The sequence below is a fragment of the Podarcis tiliguerta genome (assembly GCF_965153285.1).
Source record: "Podarcis tiliguerta genome assembly, chromosome: 6".
Taxonomy (NCBI): Eukaryota; Metazoa; Chordata; class Lepidosauria; order Squamata; family Lacertidae; genus Podarcis; species Podarcis tiliguerta.
In genome coordinates this window covers 79,296,334-79,320,179 of record NC_139539.1, presented here as the reverse complement: position 1 = coordinate 79,320,179, position 23,846 = coordinate 79,296,334, and the positions used below count along the sequence as shown (strand labels likewise).

The 23,846-nt window shown below is 41.1% G+C and overlaps 1 protein-coding gene across 6 annotated transcripts in view; it reads left to right on the top strand.

Annotated features, from left to right (window-relative positions):
- NEK7 (NIMA related kinase 7) overlaps positions 1-23,846 on the top strand; it is an 85,149-nt gene that overhangs the window by 1,175 nt on the left and 60,128 nt on the right. For 2 of the 6 annotated variants that reach the window (XM_083445388.1, XM_083445392.1), the window contains exons 2-3: positions 11,851-11,917; positions 23,241-23,326. The exons of 1 other annotated variant lie outside the window; for it this stretch is intronic. In XM_083445388.1, coding sequence (XP_083301514.1) covers positions 23,270-23,326 — 57 coding nt within the window. In that variant the 5' untranslated portion in view covers positions 11,851-11,917; positions 23,241-23,269. Of the gene's footprint in view, positions 1-2,019; positions 2,136-2,270; positions 2,387-11,850; positions 11,918-23,240; positions 23,327-23,846 lie in introns of those variants that run through there. 3 more of the 6 variants (XM_083445387.1, XM_083445391.1, XM_083445389.1) reach the window with 2 other exon arrangements.

Sequence of the window (23,846 nt, the reverse complement as noted above, 5' to 3'; positions counted from 1 at the left end):
TGATGCTTCTAGTCCAGAAGGCAGGGTTGGGGTGAGGGCCCCATAGCATGGTTCACAAAAGACACCAGCAGCCCTTTCCCTGCTGTCGTATCTTTTTCTTTGGTGCAAATTCATATTTATTTTTTGCGTGACTCAGAAGTGCATTGGCATGTTGTTGTTTAGTCGTTTAGTCGTGTCCGACTCTTCGTGACCCCATGGACCAGAGCACGCCAGGCACTCCTGTCTTCCACTGCCTCCCGCAGTTTGGTCAAACTCATGCTGGTAGCTTCTACAACACTATCCAACCATCTCGTCCTCTGGCGTCCCCTTCTCCTTGTGCCCTCCATCTTTCCCAACATCAGGTCTTTTCCAGGGAGTCTTCTCATGAGGTGGCCAAAGTATTGGAGCCTCAGCTTCAGGATCTGTCCTTCCAGTGAGCACTCAGGGCTGATTTCCTTAAGAGTGGAAAGGTTTGATCTTCTTGCAGTCCATGGGACTCTCAAGAGCCTCCTCCAGCACCATAATTCAAAAGCATCAATTCTTCGGCGATCAGCCTTCTTTATGGTCCAGCTCTCACTTCCATACATCACTACTGGGAAAACCAGACCTTTGTTGGCAAGGTGATGTCTCTGCTTTTTAAGATGCATAAGGAAGCAATTTCTCCCCTCTGCCTCCCAGGTAGCCCTGTAATCCAAATTGGGATGCGCTTACTTACGGGCTTGTACTCCGTTATACACTGGATGTACACTGGGATAGCTCAGTCGGTAGAGCATGGGATTCTTAATCTCAGGATTGTGGGTTGTCCCATGTTGCACAAAACATTCTTGCGTTGAGGGGGTTGGACTAGATGACCCTCGTGGTCCCTTCCAACTCTACAGTTCTTTGATTATAATATCTCCACCCTTCCCTTCAGTTTCCCAGCTGGGCTTGAGGGTATAAGGATTGGTGGTGGCATTGTGCCGTTCCAAATGTCTGTGGTAGTATTTAAAACCCTTTTAATGTAAACCTCCAGCAATGTTACGCTGGTTAGCGGTTACACTGCAGCAAGAGACTTTACTGATCTTACAGTTTAGCCCTAACTGCCTGGTCTGAAGTAAGCCCAGTTGAATTCAGTGGGGTTATACTTCCAGTTAAGTGAGGTTAGGATTACAACATTCAATAAGCTTAGACTATGCTGTAAAGTACAGTCTTAAATATACCCATCCTGTGTTGTTTGTGCATGTATAAAGCAGTGAATTATTTATCTGGAGGAAAATCATACTTCTCATCTTCCTGTTTGCAAGTTATTGCTATGTTTCAGTTACTGATAAAGAGCTGAATTTGCCCTATTACTGGATGCATAGCTTCCAACTCTATATCTCGTTGCACAGAACACGAGTTTTCTTGCTTTAGCATCAGCTGAATAACTTTGCCATTTATAAACAAGGTATTGACGTTCTGAAATGTCGAGGAGCCAGAGCTGCATAAGATGCTGAAAATTATACAGACCTGTGGTATTTAAATACAGATGTGCCTGTTTCCCCAATACCAAAGGAAACAAAGAAGTAACTCCAAGTGTTTTCTACAGTCTTTTGTGGCAGTAGCTTTCTGCCAGTATAAGCCAAAAGCCCTCTGAGATGCGTGCTTATAAAGTAGATTGCCTGTTGCTTAGTACGGAAGGGTGAGTCATCTCTGAGATGCTTCCATGGAAGTCAAGTACACATGATGAAGTTCTTTCATGACCTTGGTACCTCGGTTCAAGATCTCATGGAAATGACTTGTTAATTGTGTTTACTCTAGTTTATTTAGAGTAGCTTTTTCATCATGTACATTGTAACTCACCAAAGCTGTAAACAGTCCATCAATCACGTTTTCAGTCTCAGGTGGCTTGTTGAACTGCTGGTGGTTGCAGACAGCGAATTGGCTGCAGTCAATTTTAGCGCATAACAAACATGATGTAAATTAATGGAAAGTTGAAGACAGGAAATTGTGACACTATAAGTGGTTGTGTAGGCAGACCCTTAAATTCATTTTAAGCAAGCATCTTTGCTTCTTTAAGCAAGATCATCTTTGGTGGCTGAACACTCTTGATTGTGCAGGATACTAAAGGGCCTGGACTCTGTAACATTTTAAGAAAGATGGTTGTCTGTTAACTTCACTAACAGTTGAGGTACAAGGTGAGATTTCTTACACCTCTTTCCTCACCATTCCCTTTCTTTCCATTCTCTTACTACCACTTTTAAAGGTAGTGTATTTAAAAACGATTGGCTCTTACTTTCTTCATTTTTTTGGATTCTGTTCCTGGTGAATAGATGTTCCAGTGACAGCACATCTCTCATTTTCTGGTGAGAGATGAGCCTTCCAGAAGTTCCCATTTAGCTGAAGAAGGCAGAGAGGAAAACCAGAAATATCAACAATGTGTTATGATGTAAGTGTGGGAACTCAGGAATAAAAAAAAAACTAAGGATTTATAACTGGTACTGAAAAAACTTACAGCTTGAAGCTATGCTGCTACTAAGCTCAGTGAGGCTAACTCTTGAGTAAATTGCATAGGATTGTAATCTTGCACTCAGTGGGGTTTTTAAGTAAGCATACACAGAGTTGAATTGTTCACTAGGTAAACTACTGAAAAGTAATTAATAGTTTACTTAATTTACTACAAATTATGTTCAACTATGTTTTATTTGGGACACGGGTGGCGCTGTGGGTTAAACCACAGAGCCTAGGACTTGCTGATCAGAAGGTCGGCGGTTCGAATCCCTGCAACGGGGTGAGCTTCCGTTGCTCGGTCCTTGCTCCTGCCAACCTAGCAGTTCGAAAGCATGTCAAAGTGCAAGTAGATAAATAGGTACCGCTCCGGCGGGAAGGTAAACGGCGTTTCCGTGCGCTGCTCTGGTTCGCCAGAAGTGGCTTAGTCATACTGGCCACATGACCAGAAGCTGTATGCCAGCTCCCTCGGCCAATAAAGCGAGATGAGCGCCGCAACCCCAGAGTCGGTCATCACAGGACCTAATGGTCAGTGGTCCCTTTTTACCTTTATGTTTTATTTAAGGTGGACCCATTGAAATTAATAGATCAAACTTATGCATGTTCATTAATTTCCGTGGGTCTATTCTGAGTATAACTTGGCTGACTACCACCCAAAGATATTTAGGATCATTGTACAACAATATTAGAGGCCTGTGTTCCAGCAGAGATGTTATAACAAAACAGAACTGGATTTTACCTAATCTCTCTTCAGTCCAATCATATGCAGTGTTAGCCATGCCTAAGGCTGCAATCCTGTACACACTTACCTAGGGGCAAGTCTCATTGAATACAGTGGAGCTTAGTTCTCAGTAGGCACGATTAGGATTGCTACTCTTTTAAATCCAGAGGTTTTGGCACACCTAATTCTGCATTGGGGTACAGCCTTAATTGTACCAGGGATACAGATTGTACAATATTGGATGCAATCATGTGTGCATTCTTATAGATGTTATCTTCAATTATAGCTTGGTTTATTTGAATTTACAACCAAAAAGGGGAAAACCTTTCAAAGTAACAGACTAATGGAACACTAAAAATTGCCGTGTAGCCCTAAGGGTTTCTCCAATATCCTTAAAATGTTAAATTCCTTATAATGATTTATGTGTTGCCAGCTTTCTTTGTGTGACAATAGTGCTGTTTTTCATCCAATTATAAAATTCTTAAACCACAGACTTTTTTTTGACATGATAAATATATTTCATTGTGTCTCTGTTTCAGAGAAACAAAGGAAAATATTGAAGCCCAAGTCCATTAATCATCTTTAATCAGCCCATCATTTATTGCCTTTTCAGAAATGAAAAGTATTTTCCTCATTATGATGATAATACTGTATTGAGTCTCTAGTTGTCTTAGTGCGAATAGTGGAACGTCGACTATGAATGCGACCCTTACTTCATTTATTTGGTACTAATGGGAATTAGTTTTCCAGTGAACAAGTGTATTTGATAATTTTCAGGATGCCTTAAGGCCTTTGAAACTTTGGAACTCTTAGAATTGGTAGCCTTTTGTTTATAGTCGTAACATTATCACAGTGCATATATTAATAGCATCTTACTGGTGCTCCAAGACACTTTAGATTGATTGCCATTTAGATGCTGAAGATTTAAATTATTTTCCCCAGTCTTCCAAGCCTCCCTCCCACCCCCAGGTTTGTTGTATGTTCCAGTTGGATGCTCCAGAAAGTTTTGATGCATGGCAGGAGTACTGTTCAGTGTTCTTTTAGTTCAGCTAATGAGTTTCCTACCTACTGCTACTTGTGTTGTTTCTTTTCCACCCCAAGGTCATTTATTCCCCATAATATCTGTACTGTTGGTGAGGAAATGAATAGGTTTTCTTTGCATTAAACTTTCTATTACATTATAACCCTCAGTAACTAAAGCAGACTGAAAGTTTTATTTCCTGTAGAAGTTAGAAAATAAACAATAGCTGAAGGACCCTAATGTTTACTGTTTGTATTAACACATAAGATGTTGGGGAACAAATAGATTTAAATAGGCTGGGCAACTTGTGACCCTGCCCTCAGACCTGAACACGGCACACTACTCATGCATTGCGGACTGCCAGATGCCTGCCAGCCCCCTATTTTGTAGCCTCAGACAGACAGCAAAAATGGGTTTATCAAGCCCCTGGTGGGGCACCACATATGGCAGGTGGGTAGCATTTAGCTTTGTTGCCACATTGTGTGTGCCTGAATGAAAAAGTCTCTAGGGCTGCAGAGTCTGGAATACACTCAAATATAAAATATTGCTGTGTACTCATTTGAAACGGTTGACTGCTAAATCAACAGTAAGCTAGGTTTTAGAAGACTGGAAGGTATCTGACGTAATCCTAACCATAAAATGCAACAGTTCTAGAGGTGGAATAAATAGACTTCACTAATGTAATGCAGTTGGGCATTTCTGTCACTGTTTTAACTACAGATATTATCGCACCCACCCTTTGCTGTCTTCCTTTTTTTTAGCAAATGGGAAATAAGAGTTCAGTACCCTGCAGCAGTCCTTTTGGATTACTTTTTTACTTGAAGCCAATATTTTTTAGGGTAGAAACTAATTTTTTGCTAAGTATTCTTGTAATGCTGAATTTACAAGCACACTTTCACCATAGGAAAGTTACTTGACAGAGATGAGTTTCTCAGAGACTGAAACTTGAAGGTATGAATATGAACTAGTTGTGTAATTTCTGTTTCTATAGGCATATAGACTCTTGACTAAAACCCCTTTAGCTTAAGCCAGGAGATAAGGGGCTTACAAATTCACTTGTGCGGCAAAAGGCATGGAAATTGTGTTAAGCTGCCTGTCTTAACTTCTATGTTTCATAATCAGTAAAGACATTCTACAGTCTTGTGTTTGTTTACAACTTGGCTTTTATACACCGAAACTTTCCATTGGTCCCCCCCCCCTCCCCAGTCCAAGACCTCTTTCTCTGTAGATTGGGGCCAACTAAGAAGATGAGTTCAATGCTATGTTGCTAATGTATAAACAGGCACATGCTCTTAAATAATAAACATTTAAGTCTGACAGTTTAAGAACTAAGATGAACCCTTACAGTGTGCTTTCATTTGGATTATAGAGAACAGCTTATATAAATTGTTAAAGGTTGTATATTAGGGAAGTAGTGTTGAGAGGTGGAAGATGTAGAGGACACAAGACTAGGGGTAGACAGGCAGTGGGGCAGCTCTTTGCCTTATGTACTTCTTTATGTTATATTAACAGTGTGGTTTAACAAAAGTAAAACAAGTAAAATGGGTTGGGTCCAACGTTAATTATCTTTAAAGTAGACTCACTGAAATCAATGGGCATGGCTAACTTAAGTCTATAAATTTCAGTGCATCTACTGTATCCAACTAAGTTCTGCTCAGTATAAATACAAAAATAACAATAAGCCAAATGCTACAAAATCCTAGAAGTAGATTATAACTGCAGGAATAAAACTGTATCCAAAAAGCTTAGCAAAACTGTAGGTATCAGATGAACATCTTTGGAGCAGGTGTTCCCCAATTGGGGCTCTGGTAGCCAGCGACCTCATCTCGTATGGTGATGGCACTTGCAGAAGACCATCCAGTTAATAAATGGGTCATAATATATGAATAGGAGCATAGGGAGAGAGGCAAGCCTTCATATTCTTGCAAGTCTTCAATTGAATATTTATTTTAACATTTGTCCTAGGGTACAGGTCAAACTAACAGATCTGCTGAGTCATGTATTGCTCTCTTGTTCCCTTCCTTAAATATAGGATTGTAGATTTGTTATTTTGTAAGTCATCAGCATCTTCCCTTGCACATAATTGATTTACCTATAATTTTTGTTAACTGACCTCCTGTTTCATATGCTAGCTGCTTTAATATCCTGAGATGTAGATTTAATAACCTTCCAGGTTTCCAAAATCAAGCTGAGCTTGAGAACAGGCCCCGCTGAATATAGTGGGGCTTTCCTCAGAGTAAACACCCACTGATTTGGGCTTGTAAGATCCCCCCCCCCCCCAAAAAAAATTATGTTTTGCTTCAGACAGTCTTTTGAAGTATCAGTGCTCATCATTACCTTTCCCCAAAAGGTCCATGGCTCTTTTTAACCTGGGGATGCCTTTAATCATAATATTTAGCATTTATATAATGTGATTAGACTGTTCAAAGCACTTCATTTACAATTTCTTGTTGTAATTCTTCCAACAGCTTTGTAAGTTAAGACAGTATTGGTATTCCCATATTGCAAATGAGAGATTGAGGCCGAATGTGTGTGTAGCTTGTCTAAAGCTACCCAGGAAACTCATGGCAGAGATAAGGTTCAAAGTGGGGATTTCTTGATTCATAGCCTAGTCTTTTAGCTACTACTGTACACCAGCATTTAGCAATCTAGATAATTAAACAAGGAGGAGTAACCAGCTGCTGCTGGGGAGGTATTGAGACTATGTGCAAGGAAGCAGGTAAAAATCATCTTGATGAACTCCCTCCTGCAATTATTGTTTGCCTTCAGAGGGAAACTTCCATTGGCACCAACAGTGAGTAAAGAACGTAGGTTGAGTCCCCTATGTTTACTCTGTAACAGTGAAAGTGCTTGTATAAGTTTTTAAAAATTGTTGAGATGGTGTTTACATTAATTAAGTCATTTTTTTCCAGTCTTGCCACTAATGTAAAATGCAACTGTGTTCTGCACAAGGAAGCCTTGACCCACAATGATGTAAGAGTAAATAAATGATTGTTTTGAGTTATGGCTTAGAAACTAAATTGAAATCTGCAAAAACCGTCTCACTTTCGGAGCCTTAAATTTAGCTTAGCCAAAGGTGTTTTTAAAAATAAATTACTTTGACATCAATTTTTTTTTAGAGTGTTACGATAATCTCATTAAAAGAAGTATCACATTGTGGTTGCATGAAAGAGCAGGTCCTGCTATATGTCAGCTTCACATATTACTAATATCCTAAATTCCTGGTTAGCCATTAATTTCTTTTGTTTGAAGCCATATTTTGAATTGTACAAAATCTGAAGGACGGGCGACAAAATCTGAAGGACTGGCTGTCTAACAGAATAATGTAGGTGTTCAAATCACAGTTATCTAAATTATAAGCTAAAGACTTTAGTGGGTTGTGTTTTTTTTAAACCCAATATAACTTTGCTTGTGCCCATGCATTCTATGTTCACAAGGACATATCCTTCAAGATACTCAAATAGATGTGGGGAAAGCACCGTTAAACATGTTTGCAATATTCTTATTTCGTCTATCACATCACATGTTCTGATGTTTGGGTCTGGCAGTGAAAACTGACCCAATTAAATCCTATAAACCACATGTTCAAAGGTATTCTTTTTAAAAACTATTAGTTCATAACTTCTGGGACATGAATACTAGTGCTGAAAACGCTAGGTTCCCACTAGAACTGAGTGTTTAAATTCATTTACTATCCTACACTCCTGCAGCTTTGTACTAAAATTAATTAATAAAGCTGATGCAAAGCAATCATAGACCTTGTTCACACTACACAGTAAGCTAAACTACTTACTTAGTCAGTGAGATTGTGTGGGCTTTTGGAGAGGAGCTCACACTTAGTTCTTCTCTGGTCCTTTTTACTGCATTGCACTAAGCCATAGTTCCTTCTTGGTTATGGCTTGTGGTTAGTACCGAGAGAGGTTAACCAGGGGTCCTGGTTTAGACTGAACAACATGCTATGCCAAACCTTGGCTTAGTTTAGCATGGCATAGCAGTAAATAGGACTGAGGAGTAGAAAAGTGGCTACAAACTCTTCTCTGGGAGCCTACACATTTGTGTGATCTCACTAAACCATAGTTTGACTTACTGTGTTATGTGAACTGACTTATAGAATTTTATGTTAGCGCAATATTGGAGGAGGAAACTGATGGCCAGTAAGTTGTTCAGTCTAATCTCCTGTCAGTAGGGAAGAGAGAGAAGGAACTAATCACTTGGGCGCTGGAAGAATAGGATCACATAGTTCTAAAAGGCACAAGTGAGTCAAGGCACATAATGCAGAACATTTCAAACCATTTATTATTATTTATTGTAACCTGTTAATTGTTTTTATGAAAGTAAATTAAAGTGACTTATAGTAAATAAATAAATACACACAAACATTAAAACCGGCAGATAAAATTAGAAAAATCCAAAAGACAACCCTATTTGTAAAAGGCAAAATTCAGACAGCTCATGCACTGAATGAGACCGCAGGTAATTAAAAGCCAAAGGTCTGCAAAAAAGAAGCGTTTTTGCACGGCAAAATATGTAGTGACGCCAGGTAAGCCTCCCTGGGATGAACATCCCACAAGTGAGGAGCCACCACTGAAAAAACTGTTCTTGGGTTGCTACTTTCCAGAGGCTCATGGAGAAGTGCCTCAGATGACAATTGCAGGGTCTGGGTCAATTCATGTGGTGAATGGCAGACCTTGAGGTATTGGGGTCCTGAGCCACCTAAGGCTTTATAGGTATAAAGCAATGCTTTGAATTGGGCCTGGAAACTATTAGCCAATGCAGTTGGACCATGTGCTACAGATTTTCTTGTTGATTTTGAAAACTGAGGACATGCATTAAAATTGGTAAATGAAACTAGTGTAGAGTGGCACTAAATACCATACTTTTCCGTGTATAAGATGAGGCCCCATTTTTAAAGTTTGAAAACGTGGGTCATCTTATACATGAAATATAGCAATTAAATATATAAATAAATAAATAAATGCAGTGGTACCTCGGGTTAAGTACTTAATTCGTTCCGGAGGTCCGTACTTAACCTGAAACTGTTCTTAACCTGAAGCACCACTTTAGCCATTGGGGCCTCCTGCTGCTGCCGCCGCGCCACCAGAGCACGATTTCCGTTCTCATCCCGAAGCAAAGTTCTTAACCTGAAGCACTATTTCTGGGTTAGCGGAGTCTGTAACCTGAAGCGTATGTAACCCGAGGTACCACTATATGGTACTTGCCACCATACATGCTCTGACAGTTGCAGCTCCTCACAGTGGCGAGCCACGGGGTCTCCGTAGTCTGCTTGCCTCCTCCCACTGAGCCCGCCTTACAGCTGGGAGGGAGGCTGAAGGCGGTCCGTTTGTGCCCTGCAGAGTCTGCGGCCGGCTAAGTGCGAGCGTCGCTGCCGCTCCAGTTGGCTGCGGCGATCGAAGTAATATTAGCCCTTCACGCCTTTCCTGTCATAGAAACCTCGCGCCTTGCGCCCCTCCTGGGTAACGGCACCTCCCTCCGAAAGCTCAACCCCCCCAAAAAAGCTCAGTGATTGTCTGGCTCTGCCTGCGAGGGAACAGCTGATAGACGGCTTGTTAGAGGCGCGTGGCTGTCATCGTTGGTCCAGCGGGCGAACAATTTTCGTCAACAATTCAGGTCAATCTCCCCCCATTTTCTTAATTTGGAGTCCCCAAAAATAGGGGTTGTCCTATACATAGGTAAAGGTAAAGGTACGCCTGCCCGTACGGGCCAGTCTTGACAGACTCTAGGGTTGTGCGCCCATCTCACTCAAGAGGCCAGGGGCCAGCGCTGTCCGGAGACACTTCCGGGTCACGTGGCCAGCGTGACATCGCTGCTCTGGCGAGCCAGAGCCGCACACGGAAACGCCGTTTACCTTCCCGCCAGTAAGCGGTCCCTATTTATCTACTTGCACCCTGGAGTGCTTTCAAACTGCTAGGTTGGCAGGGACTGGGACCGAACAACGGGAGCACACCCCACCGCGGGGATTCGAACCGCCGACCTTTTGATCGGCAAGCCCTAGGCGCTGAAGCTTTTACCCACAGTGCCACCCACATCCCTTTGTCCTATACTTAGGGGCATCCAATACACGGAAAAATACGGTAACTACAGATGAGCAGATCTTTTCCATAGCCAAATGACCTTTAGGAATTGATTGGTTGATTATTTAAATTCTATACTGCTTAACATATTAAAAACCTAGCTAGTTGAGCTAGTTAAATAATAAAATTATAATTATTATTATAATTTTATTTTAAAATTATAATTATTATTAAAAATATAAGATGTGTACAGAAAACTGAAGCAACAGCAGACAATTTAAACAAAATATTACAAAAATACACAGTTACATGTAACAGTGTTTCATTAATACAAATTTAAACACACACACATATATCCTACTTTTCCCCATTTTTAGTTTTTTTTTTTAAATTAAAGTTAAAACCCATATAACATGGAGTTGACTTTCTCTGCTTCTCCTCAAAGTAATAGAAACCTTGGAAGAACCCTACTAGATGCCCTTTTGGTTCACTGCAAACATTTCAATCTCACAGTGACTAACCAGGACACTGAATGCAATAGTATTCTGTTACTCATGGTCCCCAGCAACTTGTATCCAGAGGCATATTGCTCCAGTACTCTATAGCCATTGATAGCTCTGTGAATAACTCCCATGAATTTGTCCTTGCAAGTGAGAGAGGGAGAAGGGACGATAATCAGAAGCAGAAAAGTCATATGTTTTGAGGGAGGAGCCATTAATACCGAAAAGTGTTTCTACTTGATGTTGCCATTAGCAATTAAATGCAATGTTGGGATTGCTTATGAGGTGTGGAGGGGAAGGCAGTGGTCACTGGCCTGAGGCACTAAAGTGAGGAGCTTTTGAGGAAAGGAGGAACGACTTCTGCTTTAGGGAAGGCAGAGCTAACAGCCTCCCTAGGAAAATCCCCAAGCTACATGTGCAGCAAGCCAGGCCCCCTGGCTATTTTGATTAAGTGAAATGGAGCAGCAAGCAAGGAACCCGAGCTCAGAAATAAAACATTCAGGAGGATAAGCCCCTGTTCCTAGCTCCATATTAGAAAATCAGAATGTTTAAGCAATACTTTCTAGCAGAGCTCAACTTGAAAAACATGTTCACAGTGTAAGCTCAGATGTAGGATAAATATAGAGAATCTCTTTGAGAAGTTGACTTGAGATTTCCCCCCTTCTCAAATTCCAAGTGAATATTATTATGGAATAAGCAGACTGCATTCAAGAGTTGCAGCCTGGCATTCTCCAAATTAAAGCAAGGATCGTAATCTTGCATCTTATGCTACTTTTAAGTACGTACTAGTTGTGGGTATCTGGACTTAATTACATGTACATCTTAGCTGTAGGGATCTGGTTTTATAGTGATGTTTGATTGCAGCCCTTGGGTACAAGAGGAGTTGCCCAACTCCACAGTAGGGAACTTGGAAGGAGCGGAAAAACATCCCTTTGTATCACTGTATCAGAAAAGGCAGCCAAATTCCTCTGTGCTGAGGGCCACATCGTAAATATATCATGAATCAAAAGGCGGCTGCAGCTAATTTGCATATCTTATTTGCAGATAATTAATGTGATTTGCATAACTGATTTCATGTGCGTGCCAAACTACAATTAGTAGACAACATACATTTTATTTTTCTGCACGTAGATGTCCTTGAGCCAGTCCTTGAGATTACCTTGTTATATGGTTTGGCAAATCAGCTGAGTTGGAAAAGGTAAAGAATCTTATCCCCTTATGTTACTTGCCTCCCACACTATTTCATAGAATCATAGAATCATAGAATCATAGAGTTGGAAGAGACCACAAGGGCCATCGAGTCCAACCCCCTGCCAAGCAGGAAACACCATCACCATAATTCTGTTTTTTTTTAATTATTCCTGCATTCATGAGGGCTAGAAAACTCAGCCTAGACTCAGCACTTGGTTGCATACCATTGCACCTTCTTTGGGTTTAAGTGGGATTTAAGCTAATGCACATTTATGTTGGTTACAAGTTTTATGCTACTGAATTCAGGGATTTGACTTCGATTAGTTTTAAAGGCTCTAGATTGAATTTTATTTATTTATTTATTTTTAGGTTTTTTGGGATACAGACTAGAGACACATATGTTTTGTACTTAGGCAGAAATCCTATCGACACTTATAGTACCTCATTGAGCTCAGTACCTTAGCTGAGATCCCTGCATTGCAGGGTGTTGGACTAGATGATCCTTGGGTCCCTTCCAACTCTATGATTCTATTATCTCTGCTCTAGTCTATGAGTAGAATATACTGAATTGTACTGAGTGTCTAAAGGTACCCCTGCCCGTACGGGCCAGTCTTGACAGACTCTAGGGTTGTGCGCCCATCTCACTCAAAGAGGCCGGGGGCCAGCGCTGTCCGGAGACACTTCCGGGTCACGTGGCCAGCGTGACATCGCTGCTCTGGCGAGGCAGAGCCGCACACGGAAACGCCGTTTACCTTCCCGCTAGTAAGCGGTCCCTATTTATCTACTTGCACCCGAGAGTGCTTTCGAACTGCTAGGTTGGCAGGCGCTGGGACCGAACAACGGGAGCACACCCCGCCACGGGGATTCGAACCGCCGACCTTTCGATCGGCAAGCCCTAGGCGCTGAGGCTTTTACCCACAGCGCCACCCGCGCCCCTACTGAGTGTCTACTGTGCTTAAAAAGTTTGGGAATGGTGGAAGAGTTGGTGTGAAAATAGCTAATAGAAAAATTCCATTTTTAATTTTAAAAAATGCAGAGAGGAATCTAATGTGAAATGAAACTTGTGTCAATGTGCAACCGTCCATGTGCTGTTCAACACTGAGATACATCATTCCACCTGAGGGGAAAAGGTGATAGGCATATATCAATGAGAACCACTTGCAGAGCATCATTAACTACTTCAGCTGCTTCCACTGCAGAATCATAGAATTGTAGAGTTGGAAGGAACCATGAGTCATCTAGTCCAACCCCTGAAGAGAGAAGCCAGTCTTTAAACCATACTTTTCTCTTCAGCAGTGGAATACCATTGCAGAAAAAATAATAATGAAGCCCTAGCACTGTGAATAATTCTTCACTGTGTATTTGATTTAAATATCTATGTGACCAAAAATGTGCTTTAGCGTATGTTAAATAGCTTGCATATATGTGTGGCATAATATTTTAATATCACTGGAATAATGATAGTTGGCTACTTGGTATTTTGCATCTTCCCCGCCCAGACAAAAAAAAAACCTCTACAGGCTCTATCTGTTTAGAAAGGAGACCATACTTCCAGAAGTGTGCATTTCATATCTTTGACACCTCTGAATGACATAAAATCATTGTTTTGTTTGCTTGCTTTTGGCTTGTGAACCGAACAATGTTTATTTCTTGAAATGTACCTGACAGGAAAGGGCAGAACATGAAATGCATGTAGGAGAAATGGTTGAGATTAAATAAAAAAACACTCCCCTTAAAATAAAAGTTTTAAGATACTCTCCTTTAATACCAGTTACTTCCATTGCAGTGAATGGTGCTACACCACTTGGTATTATTATCACTTGCATTTATAACCTTCCTTTCTTCCAAGCAGCTCAAGACAGCATGTATTGCTCTTCCCCTGCCCTTTTTATCCTCACAACAACCCTGTGGGGTAGATCAAGGTGAGAGAGACTGCAATAGGCTCAAGATGACCCAGTCATATCTGGTCCAGCAATTTTGGGGGTGGGGATTAATAGTGCCATGGCTCCAATGCTTCTGTATTCCGTACGATGCCTGTCAGGCCTGACAAGCATTGTGAAACTTTGTTTTTCTTTTTACAAAAAGGCAGACATTGTTGCCACTGATTTTCTGCTATTGTTTACTCTCATCGTCTGTTTCTCTCCACTGGCTGTGGTGAAGGGGGCTGTTTTTCTGAGTCCCCTCCCCCCACCCCACAACAATGCCATGGAAAGATGAGAAAAATGATGAAGTAGTTGTAATGCTTGAAAATGCAGCTGCCTGGGACCTGGTTTGAAAACTGCTCAGGGGCTCCGCTAGTCTCAATTTGCTGTAATTTCCTTCAATAAATATTTGTTTCCCACTGGCTGTCTACCACAAGTAGAAACAGGATGTTTTAATTTGTGCAACTCAAGGGCTAAGAAAATATTAGGAAGATTGGGTATGTGGACTTTATTTCATGTACGCTTCTTATTACTATACAGTGGTGCCCTGCAAGACGAATGCCTCGCAAGACGGAAAACCCGCAAGACGAAAGGGTTTTCTGTTTGCAGAGGCGCTTCGCAGGACGAATTTCCCTATGGGCTTGCTTCGCAAGACGAAAAATGACGAAAAAATTTGAATTTTTTTTTGCTCCAAAACCCCTTATTTTGAATCGCTAAGCTGCTAAAAGCATTTTAGCAGCAAAACCGCTAATTCCCCCACCCCTTAAAAAGCCGTTTTTAGCCCTTAAATCGCCAATAGCGCTAATAGCACTACTCCGTCAATGGGATTGCTTCGCAAGATGAAAAAACCGCAAGACGAAAAGACCCGCGGAACGGATTCTTTTCGTCTTGCGAGGCACCACTGTATTTTGACATCAAAACAACATTTTCCCCAGGTTACAGTGGCTGGGTTGGGTACTTGCTCTGACATCAGATCTGGGGGACCGTCATATCCTGATCAAGCATTTTTTGTGTCTTGGGCTGCTGACCAGGGTGTCACTTATATTTGTACAAAAGGTCAATTGAGAAGCTAAGCTTGTGTCTTGTAGCCTGCAGTGGTACAGGAAGAAACAGATGCACACCTTTCCATTTTTTTTAGTACATGAAAGAAAATATAAAAATTATCACTGCAGCTAAGAGTTTACTAGATTTGGTCCAAATAATCATATCCTCCTTCAAAATGCACTGACGGTATTTTTCTCACTAAACATCCTTTCAGTGGAGTTATTAACTTGGTTCTGAACAAGTGGTCATCCCCATGGCAATGGACATAGGAAGGACAGGACAGATCTCTGCCACTGCTCTTCTTGCTACCAACCTCACAGGGTGGGGGAGCTCGCTGTGAAGATCTAAACACTGAAGGCCTATAGTCTGCTGTGGAAGTGTCAATGAGCATCAATTGGCTAGAGCTTTGAGAGCAGCTCACCTAGCCCTACAACACTTTGCTCCTCTTTTCTATCTCGGCAATGTCCTAATTTGCACGGAATCAACCACAGTGAAATCCAACATCAACAGACAAGGAAACACCCAATCTGGGAGCTTCAGGCAGAAGCATCCCTCCTCCTTAGCTGGGCAAAATACAACATCCAGTCAATCACAGCTGAGCACATCTTTGGTCTCCTGAACATGCAAGCAGACTGGCTGAGCCACAGGAAATTGGACAAAGTGCATACATCCATTTTTCAACAGCTGCTGTCAACGTTTGGCCAATGTCAAGTGGACCTATTTGCCTTAGACTGGAATCGTCATCTCCAGTCGTCAGTGGAGGCATGGGATGCCCTGCTCTCCGCATGGCCACCAGGTCTTCTCTACTCCTTCTCTCCCCATCATTCTGAGGGTCAGAAAATCAGAGAAGAGAAAGCAAGAGTTCCCCTCATTACACCGTTCTGGCTTCAGCACCCTTGGTTCCCTCAAATACTCCACCTGGCAGTCTCCCCTCCGTGACACTTTACAGAACAGAGCTCCTCTTTCAGAGCCTGAATCTTCATCCAGCTCTCAGGTGGCTCCAGCTGACTGTTTAGAGTTTGAACTGCAATGCCTAACCAAGCTGGACTTACCTGCAGACCTCATTGATACGCTTCTACACCCCAAGAGGCCCCCACCCCCTGCTTATATCAACCCACCTAGATACCATTTTGATTCTTGTGTGTGTCCACAAGTCACTCCTACAAGAAACCAGAAGTTTCCACCATCCTTTCCCCCATCATGTCATGACCATCCGCTGCCCGCCTCTCTTCCCATTTGCTCTTGAAAACGATTCCTTAGAGAGGAAACTCTAAAGTGTCCCCTGACCAGCCACAGATTCCCATTCTAGGACCTCCACAAGGTGTTTTATGGAAGCTTCCCTTCAAACCACTGGGGAAGGTCTCCCTCAAATTTCCAACCTTCAAGTTTGCCTCATTAGTGGCCATCACTTCAGCTTGCAGATTTTCAGAATTGCACTTCAAGAGCACTCTTGAACCTTTCACAAAGAGAGCATTGTCATCTGTACCGACCCAGCCTTCCTTCCTAAAAGTCGCTGCTATCTTCCACTTGCAGCAAGAACTTGAGAGAGGAGAACATAGTTGGCATTCCCTGGACATTTGCAGAACCTTAAAAGTCTACATTGCTCAAACCAAAGAGCTCAGGTGGACTGAATGCCTCTTCATGTCAATCCACCCCCATTTATGCACCATTGTTTGCTGGATTGTGCCCAGTGTGACTTTTTTGTTGTAATGTAAGATACTTTCATCAGTGACACTAAACTTATTCATCAGGATAATGGTATTGGGGGTTATTGCGGTTTTTTATTATGTATTTTGTGATTTATATTCTGATTTTATCCTGTGAACCACCCTGAGACCTGTGTGTATAGGGCACTATATAAATTCAATAAATAATATAAAATAAATATACTTAGCATGATTTTGAAATTTTTTTAGAAGAGGGAGTTATAATCTCTTTAGTCTTACAGAAGCTATTTAATAACAATTTGTAGTATACATCAAGAGATGACCTCTTTGTTGTGACACTGCTAAATTGCCACCTGTGTTTAACTTTGTAGTGCTTTTTTGAATAATAGAGGCTTTTTTACCTTGTGCATATCTGGAATAAAATTCCAGACATGTATTTGAATGACTAGTCTTGTTATGTCAGTGTTGAATCCACCCCTGCCCCCCCCAGCAGGCTGTGTAGATAGGTGGGTTTCTTTCCTTGTTTGACATCTGAGCTTCTCAAAATGCTTCCAGGTGTAGCTGATTGGGCCTCTGAATCAGAACTGCTCACTGTTTCACACGGTAGCTCTAAATTCAAGGAAGAGGAAGCACCTCTGTTTCTTTGAGGCCTGCCCTCTTGCAGTACCTGGTTTTGTCTTACTATTGCTATTGAGAATGGAGCATAGATACGTTTATAGCAGAAGATGGGCAGAAAGCTGCTAGGTGTTTCTTCTAATGGGATTTATTAAAAGTGATACCTAAGAAGGCCTGGGTCTGGTCACTCCCTGGATAGGAGACCACCTGAGTGCTTCATGTGTGCTGATTTGAATTACATCATTTAACAAAGAGAGGCTACAAAATAAATGAGTGGTACCTGCAACAAAATGTTGCAGCGTGGCCCGCTTAGGTTCAGGATTTTCTGTTTCCCTTGCCACCAAGTTTTCCGAGTCCCCCACCATCCACAACGGTGATCCAGTCTTTTGTAACAATGAGGCATATTCAATGCCCATTAAGCTTTTTTGGGGGTGGGTGGGTGTGTCCCCCTTTGGGTTCTTTCCCAAAGTTTCTTTGTACTTGCACAAATATATGGGCTCCCCCAAGCCTGGTGACGCCTCCCTCTTATGCATAGATGGTGTTGTTTTCACTGCACAAAGAATGACTCTCTGAACATTGAGATCACTATTAGTATGTGTATTATAAGATAAATAAGTGTTTGCTGGCCCCGTGGGCCCAAAGGAAGAGAACACAACCATTGAACTGATACTAAATAGTAAGCAGTCTGTAAAACATTCATCCCCAGTGCTTTTAAATTTCCTATAACTTTCCTGGGGTAAGAATGAGGTTTGGAAACAAATACAATTCTGCTTGTCCCAAATTATGCTGAGACATTCAAGTCACTTTGAGAACCCATTCCCCAGTGTAAGCACAGTAATTGTGCAGCCTTAATTTTGGTTGCATGCAAATATGTTAAAAAAACCCTGAAGTCTCATTTTAGACACTTAATGTTTTAGGTTGGGCTAATGCCTCCAGACTGTTCACGTTCTCTGCATGGTTTGCACTGTGCAGCTTTAAAGAAAATGACACCCCCTCCAAAGAATTTATAACCTAACAAATGGATTAAAATCAGTAGTTAGGGGCCTTTCGGGGGCTAGCCTTGGTTGCATATGGTTTGTTCCCTTGTTCTGATACTCTAGCTTTGACCTGCAATCCTCATGTTGAGAATATGTGGATTCGATAGGTGGCATTGCATTCTGGGAATCCCCCAACTTCCCCAAGTGAAACCTGGACATGGGTTCCTCAGTGGTAAGATCAGTAAAACTTGCAAGACCCCCTGAAAGATATTGGTTCTCTCAACACTGATCTTTTCCTGCAGTGTGCAGCTACAGAAGGGTGTTGGATGTGTTCTGTGTTTCAATACTAGTTATTACAATTGAAAATACATAGGGTTATATCTGAGTTCTGCAAAGAAATTGATGGACCTAAGTTGGTAATGTACACTCAGCAGAACTAAGATTAGGTGTAACATATGGGATAATATGGACGCGGGTGGCGCTGTGGGTAAAAGCCTCAGCGCCTAGGGCTTGCCGATCGAAAGGTCGGCAGTTTGAATCCCCGCGGCGGGGTGCGTTCCCGTTGTTCGGTCCCAGCGCCTGCTAACCTAGCAGTTCGAAAGCACATCAAAGTGCAAGTAGATAAATAGGGACCGCTTACTAGCGGGAAGGTAAACGGCGTTTCCGTGTGCGGCTCTGGCTCGCCAGAGCAGCGATGTCACGCTGGCCACGTGACCCGGAAGTGTCTCCGGACAGCGCTGGCCCCCGGCCTCTTGAGTGAGATGGGCGCACAACCCTAGAGTCTGTCAAGACTGGGTACCTTTACCTTTACCTTATGGGATAATAGCCTTTGTGCCTGTAAGTCTTTAGTATCTGGGCAAACGGCCTCTAAGGGTGCAGTTTTCACCAGAATCCTGAACTTCTCTCTCCCCAATATGAGGTCTTGATCTGGATCTGCTGCATCGTCTAGCGGTTGCTACCTGTAAGTTTTTGTGTGTTTTTTTTTTTGGGGGGGGGAGAAAGATAGAGATATGCATTTGTATGTTTCCTGTGTTACGTCCAGTGTGATCCTTGTGTCAGTGGTTGGCGGTACGGTGTAACAAGTTGCTCCTTCTTAACGAGTCAAAAATGAAAAGGGTTTTCTGGCTGAAGAAAGCCTGAAAATCAACAGGTTACCTAAAACAAATGTAAAACAGAAGTAATAAAATGTGTTCTGTGATTTGCTAGTGGCAAGTTGTAAATACAAAGCATCGTCCTTAAACCTGCGAAAACAATGAAGGAATTAACAACACGCACACCTTATTTGTTGTATTTATTTTGCTAAAATGTAGGTCTGCCATACTACAAAGCATAGCTGCTTTGTACAGGTGTTACTCTAATATGTATGATAATGGGAAGGTAGAGGAGTTAGCAGATTGTTGTTTAGTTCAAATATTAGTCTACCTCTTTATAGCAGAAAATTGAAATCAACTCCATCTATTAAATGCTAAGAATACAGCTAAATGGTGAGAATTGATTTTGTTGCCTTCTGTGCCTATACAAGTTCTTTCTTTCTATTTTATATTGTATCTAAACCAGAAATTTAAAAGAACTATATCTGTGAACGTGTAATTAGCTGAGATATTAATGGGCTTTCTTGCTGAGCGTGGACTTTTGCTCCTCCTTTCACATGAACAAGCAAGGAAGCAAACCAACCAACCAACCAACCAACCAACAATCCAGGAAGTCTTTCATAGCTTCCGGTTTCATCTGGGAAACTATGGTTAACAGCTTTGGAATAAGCTGAGCTAGTAAGCAAACTTCAACACTTGGTGTGTATGCAAGCAACAGGTGCATACATGTTTCAGCTTAAATTGAGATGAATTGTCCAAACTCACTATAGTCTTCAGCTATGTTATTAGTGGCAGACATATAATATTGTAAGATTCATGTTGGAGTTGACATGGGGTTATCTTATTTTATGCTAGCAGTAATATTGTGTGGTAGGTCAGGCCAAGAGAAATTTGCTGGAGGACTCCCAGGTAGCATCGTGGCTAAGCAAAGATTTGAACCCAGGTGCCCCCAAAGTCTAGCACTTGTTCTGCTGTGCTACACTGGTGTCATTCTTTCCTGATTAAGATTTTTTAAAAGAGAAATGTGAGATTATTACTGCAAGCTTACATAATAAGGTATCAGATCCAATTAGTGATATCCACATCACAGTTTAAGACACTTGTGGCCTTAAATTCCTCTGCAGACTGCTTGGGCATTTAAATTCTGTGTTTTTTTTCAGACTTGCCTAGACAGAGATCTAATTTTTCCAATGTAGTATTACTGCACTAAGACTTCTTTGTATTTTTGAGCCTTACGTTCAAAAACTTGTTGGGATCTTGCAAGGAGTTGCCAACATTGACCTCATCATGCATCCTAAATAACAGTGTGTTTGCCAAGCGTTGTGGAAAAAAATGTCGCTGCCAGCAATATTTTGGTCTTATCGCCACTTTCAGTTTTTTCTGTGTTTTAGGTGTTCTACTAAATCTTTGGTGTTCCTGTCAGTTAGGAATTAAAGGGTACAATAATGTTTAAGAGATTCTTGGTAAAACCCTCCCCATTTATAAAGTAATCAGAGGGTATACACAGGATGTCCTTTGAAAGATTGTGACTTCTAGGCTTTTGAATAAGTGGGCAGAATTATTTTTTAAAGTGTTGGTTGTGCCAAGTCTGAAGCCAATGCTTGCCCTTATCTATTCCTTCTTATTTAGCAGGCACTGAGGAAGTGAATCAGTATGTATGAATGGGATGCACTAATTTCCAAAAAGTCTGAAATAAGAGCATTGGAAACTATAGCCTGACCTTCAAGAACAATTTCCATTTTGATTCCTTGCCCCCAACTCCTTGAATGCCCTCTGTATCTGTAACAGGTTCTGTTTAGATTGCAGGAAGTTCTAGGGTCACTTCTAAGGTGTGGTCTCCCAGTATATGTGGGATTTTAGCCAGGCTTGTTGGACTCACCATTGACCTACATGACTGACAGGGTAAACCATGTGTTCGAAAACCTATCTGATAGTGTTTTGCATGCGCAGTGATTTTTAAGAAAGTTACTCTGTCACGAGGTTCTAATTGAATGATCGTCTGATAAGTTTCCAGAGAACCTGTGGGGTTTCTCAGCACGCAGTTTGAAAACTAGTCTGAAAGTTGATTATTATTATTATTTTAAGAGGAGGGAAATATTTAAAGAGGAGCTTTTGTTATTTGAATTAAAAACTGTTACATGACAGCCAGGACAAAGATAATGCATAACGAAGCTGGATTGTATGGATGGTAAATTCAGCTTCTGTACCAGCTATTATCTTAAAGATGTGTGCTATTCAATTCATTGTAAAAATGCTAGCGACATTTGTTTTTTGAGATGCAAAGTAGATGGGAAAAGCATTTGCTATGGAGCAGTTTTATTGCCACTATTCAACAAAGGGCAAAGACCAATAAGAACAGTTCTGTAGAAAAGCTTTGCTTCTGGTTTAAGAGTTAAAAGGGCAAAATATTGATGTTTCCCTTATTCTGAACGATTTCCACAGCTTAAAAACTCCTGGAAAGAGAAAAAGCATAAAACTGACATTTAAAGAAGTAAGATGATTTACACTATGTCCAAAACTTTGGGTTAGGAAACAGTTTTAAATTTTTTTTTTTAAGTAACTTGTCTGTTAAAAAGTGTTTTCCTTTTGATGCTGGTTCCCAATTGGATAGACTCCTTCAGCGTTTCTAGGTTAAAAATATTTGCATTTTTGGTTTTGTTTTAATAAGGATCTGTAGAGAAGCTTTTTTGTTCTTTGTAGCTAGCTGGTTTTTTATATCGATCAGAATGCTTTCACATTTGATTCGGATCTCAGACCTACATGAATAGAAGCAGCGATGTTGAGAGAAAATGACAGGCTACAAAATGTAGTCAATTTTCTTTCTTTCAAATGAGTCCTAATCTTCTCTTACACTCTGCTCCTGGGAAATGCGCATTTGACGAAAAGGATTTTTAAAGGGAATTTTGGTTTTTGATTTTGGTTTTTTGTATTATTAAAAAAAGATAGTAAATGAGTAATATATATATATATATATGGGGGGAATTATTTTATCTGTGACTGTCTTTTCCATTGGTTTACAGCTGGTGAGTTGGGTTGCATCCTCACCTAAGTGGGTCGCAGCAGAAGCACTGCTGCTATACAGTTGTATGTTATATACAGTTATATGGTTTTAAAAAAGAAAGAAAGGCAAGAAATGGGTCCCCAAATTAATGTTAGGGCTAAAGGTGGGTTGTGGGTCTGAAAAGATTGGAAATCACTTGTCAGGCAAGTGTTGATTTCATTGATTCATGAGCATTCATGTGTGAACCTGCCCTCAGAGGGTTGACCACTTAAAGCAGAGCTTTCCAAACTGTGTGTCGCGACATGTTAGAGTGTCAGCTGCAACGTGTCGGTGTGTATCGTACAAACGTTCCCCACGCTCCTCCTGGGGCTAGAAAGGGGTTAGTTTAACCTCTGGTTTGCTAGTAAAACTGAATTGCTGTGTTGCGCTATGATGCAAAACTGAATTACTGTGTCGCGAAATGATGCATGTCTAAAAAGTGTGTCACCAACATGAAAAGTTGGTAAAGCTCTGACTTAAAGAGTATTTTCATGTCACGTAATGGACTTGAATGTATGAGGACATAATGGCCCCCCCCTTAGTTTAACTCCTTAATCCTCATCTTTCCCTACATGAACCAAGAAAATGTAACTTCAGGGGCACACATTTTCCCCCTGCTTACATATTTCTGTGGTCTGATACTGTAACAAGAAAAACAACTTGTTAGTCGCTTGTCACCCAAAGGTTTCCAAGCAACTTACCTCAAAGAAAAATATACAATATATAATAGCAGAGGGGGAAGGGGGGGGAATTCATATAATACATTAATATTTCAAAAAATATAACATCAGTGGAAAAACAACAACAACAAAACATACCAGCCATATAAATAGATGGTAAAGTCCTTTGTCCTGCCCTGTAAATTCCTGTGTAAGCTAATGATGCTATGGAAATAAAAACCAAAGAGGAAGGTTATATTCAAAAATATTTCATTGTGTCGTATTTTTATAAAGGTCATTCATATTTTTGTACAGGTCACTTGAAAGTGTTGTGATTTGAAACAATGGATGAGCAATCTCAAGGCATGCCAGGCCCTCCTGTTCCTCAATTTCAGCCACAGGTAGGACATTGCAGTAGTTGCTCAGACTAGGTAGGAAGGGGTACATTAATTCAGAATTGAAAAGCCCAGAGAACTTACTCTGACTTACATTTTGCCAATGTTATTCTGTTCATTTCCATTACATACTGTAGCCCTAGAATGGTGCTATGGATTTTTTTCCTTTCCTTTTATTTTTTACTGTTGCAACTTGGACTCCAGTTTGTTTGTTTGTTTGTTTGTTTGTTTGTTTGTTTGTAACTATACTATGTTTAAGGTGAATCACAAATCAGTTCTTGTAGAAACACTAACGCAATAAGCACTAGTCTAGATTCAACAACAATAGAAAAACCTTTTTCAAAACTACATTTCTCCTCTTTACCCTGAAGGTAAGCTGGATTTTGAAAAGCCCTGTGGTGGCAGTTGTTGTAAAGGTAAAGGGACCCCTGACCATTAGGTCCAGTCGTGACCGACTCTGGGGTTGCGGCACTCATCTCACTTTATTGGCCGAGGGAGCCGACGTTTGTCCGCAGACAGCTTCCGG